Here is a 5,909-nt window from a genome sequence, read left to right as displayed (position 1 = left end):
ATTGATTCCAAAGTTTGTCCTAAACATTATCTAAGGTCCAGGAACACTTTCTACACCAATTTAATCAATTCCTACCGTTTAATCATCAATTTTAGGGATTTGACCTAGTTTTCGTTTTCTCCAATTCAATCCTAATTCTTGCTAACTAATCATCAGAATTACATTCAATTAACAATACAGAGTTATTAGTCTCACCCTTACCTTAATTTGCAGAAAATCGCAGCTCTCCCTCTTGGTTTCTCTTCTCTTGGCTTTTCTCCCTTTTTCTCCAAAAACGTACGTACAACAATGTTTTTCTAAAACTAGGTCTAACTCTTTTATATCTCCTCTTATTTACTTATCTTATCTCACTTTCTCCCCCAAAACTATCTAAAATATCAAAACAGCCCTCAACTAAATATTTTATATTATTTTCAAATCTTTATTTTATATTATTTATCAAATCTTCCAAAACTCATAACTTATCACAATACCAACCAAACGATCAATATAGTCGTAAATCATTCAAATCATACCAAAATCATGCATATATTATATAAATATAATATAATCGCCTAAACTCGATTAAATAAACGATTAACAAAAGAGGGCATTACAACGGAAACTACACACTAAGCACGATCACCTGCAAGTTACCCATACGAAGGGCAACATTTTCAAGCAGAAGGGGTGAGATTTCATAACAAAATAATGTTAATCAAAGTAATTTGAATCATAATTAACATCATATCAATCTTAAACAACTTTGCATATTTGATAAACAATCATCACGTAATCACATATTCAATCGTCATCAACAACATAGCATATTAGACATGACAATGCGACAATGCTCTTATACTCCTTATATGCATGTGGTACCAATCGTGATCATAAGTATTAATATACTTTAAATGTGCGGAGGATAAAGCTCCTAATAAATCATGCGGAGGACAAAGCTCCTAATAATCGTGGTGAGGACTAAGCTCAATGAATGCTGATGCATGGACTCTTATCAACAAATCACCGTAATCAACATATCAATAAGCATCCAATAATTTGGAGCTAAACGTCATCTTATTCATCATATATAGACATTTAGCACTTAGTTAAATAACAGAAGCAGCATAGTCAAGTCACACAACAACAGGATGATATCATTATATCAATTGCAATTCAATGGCATTATAACATTTCATTCATATCTTACATAATGTATAATACATTAATTCATGCTCAATTAATATCAACATATCCTAAACGGCTTTACAGATTGCATTAAACGTCATCATTAGGTTCTATTACCAATAAGGGTTGGCTCTTGAATCAAAACGTGCGACACAGATCGCACGAACACTCAAAGCACTCCAATCAAGAAGTGCTCGCGAGGCGAGCGTTCCTACTCGCCATGGCGAGTACCAGACAAAAACCAAACTAAAGCTGTTCTGGGTTTAATCTTGTCCTACATCTATCCCTAATCATTACTAGGTATGTTCAGGCACTCAAAGGTGAAGGTGTGAAAAACACAAGAAGGGGGGGGTTGAATTGTGTTTTCTTTTTCTCTCTAAAAAATCTTCTTCTGATAAACCTTCAGAAGCAGTTTGTGAGTGCTTCTGATGAAATGATCAGAATTAGATATGCAGCGGAAAAGAACAGAGTAGAGAAAAGAAAGACAAAGACACAAGCAGTTATCCTGGTTCCTTCCACAACACGGAAGTAGTCCAGTCCCCCTTGCACTTCCAAGGAGATTTCACTATAATCACAAAGATTACAAATGCTCAATACTTTCTAAGTATGAGACTTCACAAAAATGCTCAAGCACACACGCAAGAGTCTTCCAATGCTCAAGCACTAAGCAAGAGACTTCTAATGCTCAAGCATGCAGGCAAGAGACTTCTGATCAAACAAAAATACAGAGAATTGAGTTTGACTTGAACACTTGATATACAATCAGTGGTGTTCACAATACAATACAATAAAGACTCTAGACTTTGAATTTCTAAGATGTATCAAATCAGTGCAGAAATTCAGTGTGCTTTTTAGAATCAATTTGACAGAGTTTTGGCGCTTTTGAACTTGTATATCTCTGTATTTTATCTTCAAGTCTTCACTCCTTTATATAGAGGTGTGAAAGAGACGTTGAGATAATCAGCACGTCTAAAGAGTCGTTTGAAATCCTTTGATCATCCACCAGTAATCCTTTGCCTGATTTGGGTGTAGTCCTTTGAAGAATAAGCTTCAAATTCATTCCCATCTTGAAGGCACAAATTCTGCAGGCATGGCTGTTGTCTTGTCTTGTACCGTAGACAAAAACAGAGTAGTGGAGGTAGTGGTTGTACACTTGTACTTTGTCAACTCTATTAACGAGAGACAAGTGCTTAGTGCTATCCATATATTCGTTGGTACCTCCCTTTCAATTCTTCGTTCTTCTTGGATAAGACTGAATTGAGAATCAGCTACTTTGAATCTTCAGTTTGATTAAAGGATCAAACGTCGCTTCTGGTGAAGATATTGCTTCTGATGAAAACCTTTGCTTCTGATGACCTTCTGCTTCTGATGACGTCATCACTTCAGAAGCACTTCAGCTTCAGGAGCAGTTTTCTTCAGATGCTTGGAATTCGTTTGCTTTTCATTGTTCTTCCAAGACCTATTGAAATTACTTTACTAGCCTTTGGTCCTGTAAACTTGAACAATAATTAGTAATAACCAATTGACAATTTTTAATACCTTGTTATCATCAAAACTCAATAAGGTTCATTGTGAAACACATTTTGTTCCAACAATCTCCCCCTTTTTGATGATGACAAACAATAGTATTTAAAATGTTCAATTGTTGTTGATCTAATTAATAAGTTGACCACTGGGATAGAGGTTTGTAAGCTCCCCCTGAGTCTAATAGATCTTTAAGGTGAGGTTTGTAAGCTCCCCCTGAGTTCTATTCTTATTAATTAAATTTCAATAAAATACTCATAAAAATAAATAATATCAGAAGTATTTAAAAAGGTTTTGAAGTGGTTATAGTGGGGCTCAGTGCCTAAAAATACTATACATTTACTCCCCCTTTTGTCATCAACAAAAAGAATAAAAACAAAAGAAAGAGTAGCAGAGCATATAAACATATAAACCTTAAAAAAAAAGTGTATCAGAGCAGACAACATTAAAAACAGTAAATATCATCAGAGTTAAAGCTCGTAAAACATATGATCCAGAAACAATGATAATATTTATATAGAAAAGTTAAGATACAAAGGCAAAGCAACTAAAGTACTTAGAGCAAAGATTAAAACAAGCAAAGAAAATTGGGTGTGCAACTAAGGTTGGGCTTGCTTATACATCTGTTCCAATTTGTGTTTGCTCAATTTATTCAATTTGTGTTTGCTCATAGTCAAAAGTTCCAAACTCTGTTAGTTTTGTGGGTTTGATATTTAGAAGTTTTTCTATGTGTTGACTAAGGGGTTGGTCATCTGATTCAGTGGATGATGATGAGGGTGAAGAAGGAAGGTCAGGAATCTGAGTACTGATGTCAGTTTTTAGTGATGTACCTGAAGAGTGAGCTTCTGGAAGAGCTGCTTCTGAAGCTTTAGAAGCTGGTTCTGAAGAAGTAGCTTCGGAAGCTTGCTTGTCTTTCAAAGCTTGAGAAAGCAGCTTCAATCCCTCCTGAACAGTTTCCTTTTCAACCTCAGCAGCCAACGCAGCAAACTCAGCAGCCTTCTCAGGAGCTAGCTTATACCCTGCAGCCTTAAGTTGTTCCTCTCTTTTCTTCTGCTGTCTCAGCTCCTTCAACTTAGCCATCCCAGTTCTAGTATAATTCCTAGCATATAGCCATTGTTCTGCTGTAGGAACATACATTGGCATGACACTAGGCTTATTCTTAGCCTTTTTAGCACATGGCTCTTCTTCTGGCTGTTCAGCTTGATCTTCTTTGCTACCTTCAGCAGTTTTTAGATCTCTTGTTCTCTTGTTTCTGATGGTTTGAAGAGCAGCTTCTCTTTTCTTCTTAGGACTTAGAGGTTTTTCAGAATCAGCTTGTTCAGAAGCAGCTCGTTCAGAAGCAAGCTGTTCTGCTGTTTCTTGAGCACTCCTTTTCCTTTTCCTGATAAATGGGACTTCATCCAAGTCCTCCACTTCCTCTTGAATAGTGGACATTGCTGATTTTTCCTTCTTAGCTTTTTGATGCTTCTGAGTACCCTTCTCAGTAGCATCATCAGCAAGATACTCCTCCTTGGTGATCTGCTTTTTCTTGGACTTTCTACCTTTGGCCACAGGCAAAGCACCACCATACATCTCCTCAGGGACATCTTTCAAGTCAATCTTCTTCTTGTAAGTTTTGTAGAAGTCCATGATGTAAGTCCTTTGCACATCCAGGGGATCCTTCTTGCAGATAGGGATGTGATGAGTGACTAGATCAGATATGACATCAGATTCATGCATATCAGAATCTAGTTTCTTGTGAGCATTTGTTGGAATCAATTTCATTTTCACAAGAGTTGATCCATTGATTATCTTTCCAGTGACTGCTCCCAACTTCTGGTTATCATAAATGCCAACATCCTTCAAGGCACTTAGTATTCCTCCTTCTTGAAAAATTACAGAGAGCAGCCTTCCATAAGGAACAAACTTCCTGTTCTCCATCTGACTCTTCTTTAGTTCCTTGATCATGTACTTGAACATGTACTTAGGAACATTCATCGTGGTCTCTTGAGTGATGGTGTGTGATGCAGGAAAACCTTGTGTCCAAGTGAAGGTTGATCACTTCCTCCACCTTTGGGAAAGATGTTCTCATTTTGGATTTTCAGCAGCAACTTCTTCTCAATGCTCAAGGTGCTGTAAGGTTTAACATCCTTAGATCCATAGATGGTGTTATTAACAATTTCCTTCCAGGGGCTGGTTCTTGGATTAGGAATCTCTTCTCCAAAGTACTTGCCAGAGGTATCCCTTCCCATGGCTTGAGCAATAATATGCTCATTTATGGTTACAGGAATACCCATGACATTTGATCTTATCTCTGTACCAGTGAAGGAGAGTAGACCCATTTCTTCTCTGGTTTTTCCCTTCAGAGTAGGATCAACCAGAATCAATTGAGCTTCTTCCTGTCTAGCAGCATCAATGTCAAAGATTGAAGCCCTTACCCAGAATTGTCTGACCAGAACTTCATACGTTGGACCATTGAGAAGACTGAAATAACCCATTAACTTTTGTTTCTTGTAGAACCTTACCAGGTCGCATCCATGGTGGGTTAAGGAGGCGAAATCCACTGGGTTTTCTCCTTGAATGATTAACTCCCATTCTTCAATAGACATGGTTCTTCCTTTTATCTCATACGTAGGAGTATCTATTTCCATGTTTGAAGATGAACCCAGAGCAGAACTTGAACTTTCCATTGATTGATTGAAGATTGAAGAGGGTTCTAGGGTTTTGAAGTTTCTTAGCAACGAAGGTTTAGAAAAGAAATGAAAGTGTTTGTTGTGAAGTGAGTAGTGTGTGAATTGACTTAGTGTTTTTAAGTAAAACGTTTGCAATTCAAAAGAGACAAACAAACATAGCATTAATGACAAATTGGGGGCGCGTGTTTGTATGTTTAAAAGCAAATAAAACATCATTGCCCTTTTTGTTATACTCCAATGCAAATAGACCACGTCAGAGACTTTTCAGAAAACTAACTTTTGGGTAATGGGACAGCTGTTACCAAGAGTAACTGCCAACGTTCCCACTAGCCTTGCTATTCAGAAGCAAAGAATACCGCTTCTGAAGTCTTAGTGCTGACGTCATCTTCAGAAGCACATTTTCCTCAGAACCTCAGTTAAGAGCTTCTGATGGACTAAATGCTTCTGAATAGACTTCAGAACCAAACTTCTTATTCAGAGGCAAGCAATTTTTCAATCAGACACAAAATGCATGTTCAAATTTTAATAAAATCAAATCTTTCAACA

General features: G+C 37.0%; 1 protein-coding gene across 1 annotated transcript; it reads right to left on the bottom strand.

Moving 5' to 3' along the window:
- Positions 1–611: 611 nt before the first annotated feature.
- Positions 612–5,265, bottom strand: LOC120578358 (high mobility group B protein 6). Its single transcript, XM_039831038.1, has 4 exons — positions 5,196–5,265; positions 4,059–4,232; positions 3,522–4,004; positions 612–625 (listed from the first exon to the last, which is right to left on the bottom strand). The coding sequence occupies exons 1-4, from the start codon at positions 5,263–5,265 to the stop codon at positions 612–614; spliced, it is 741 nt and encodes a 246-aa protein (XP_039686972.1).
- Positions 5,266–5,909: the final 644 nt, after the last annotated feature.

Source organism: Medicago truncatula, chromosome 2 (assembly GCF_003473485.1).
Source record: "Medicago truncatula cultivar Jemalong A17 chromosome 2, MtrunA17r5.0-ANR, whole genome shotgun sequence".
Taxonomy (NCBI): Eukaryota; Viridiplantae; Streptophyta; class Magnoliopsida; order Fabales; family Fabaceae; genus Medicago; species Medicago truncatula.
The sequence above is the reverse complement of the archived record's forward strand: the minus strand, read 5'-3'. Positions and strand labels throughout refer to the sequence as shown.

Excerpts from the sequence above, each read along its gene's own strand:
- LOC120578358 (XM_039831038.1), bottom strand. The coding sequence starts at position 5,265 with ATGGGAGTTAATCATTCAAGGAGAAAACCCAGTGGATTTCGCCTCCTT. Across the intron at positions 4,233-5,195 it reads CCCACCATGGATGCGACCTG|GTAGAAAGTCCAAGAAAAAG; the intron begins GTAAGGTTCTAC and ends CTGTGGCCAAAG. Across the intron at positions 4,005-4,058 it reads TATCAGGAAAAGGAAAAGGA|CTGATTCTGAAAAACCTCTA; the intron begins GTGCTCAAGAAA and ends CTTCTGAACAAG.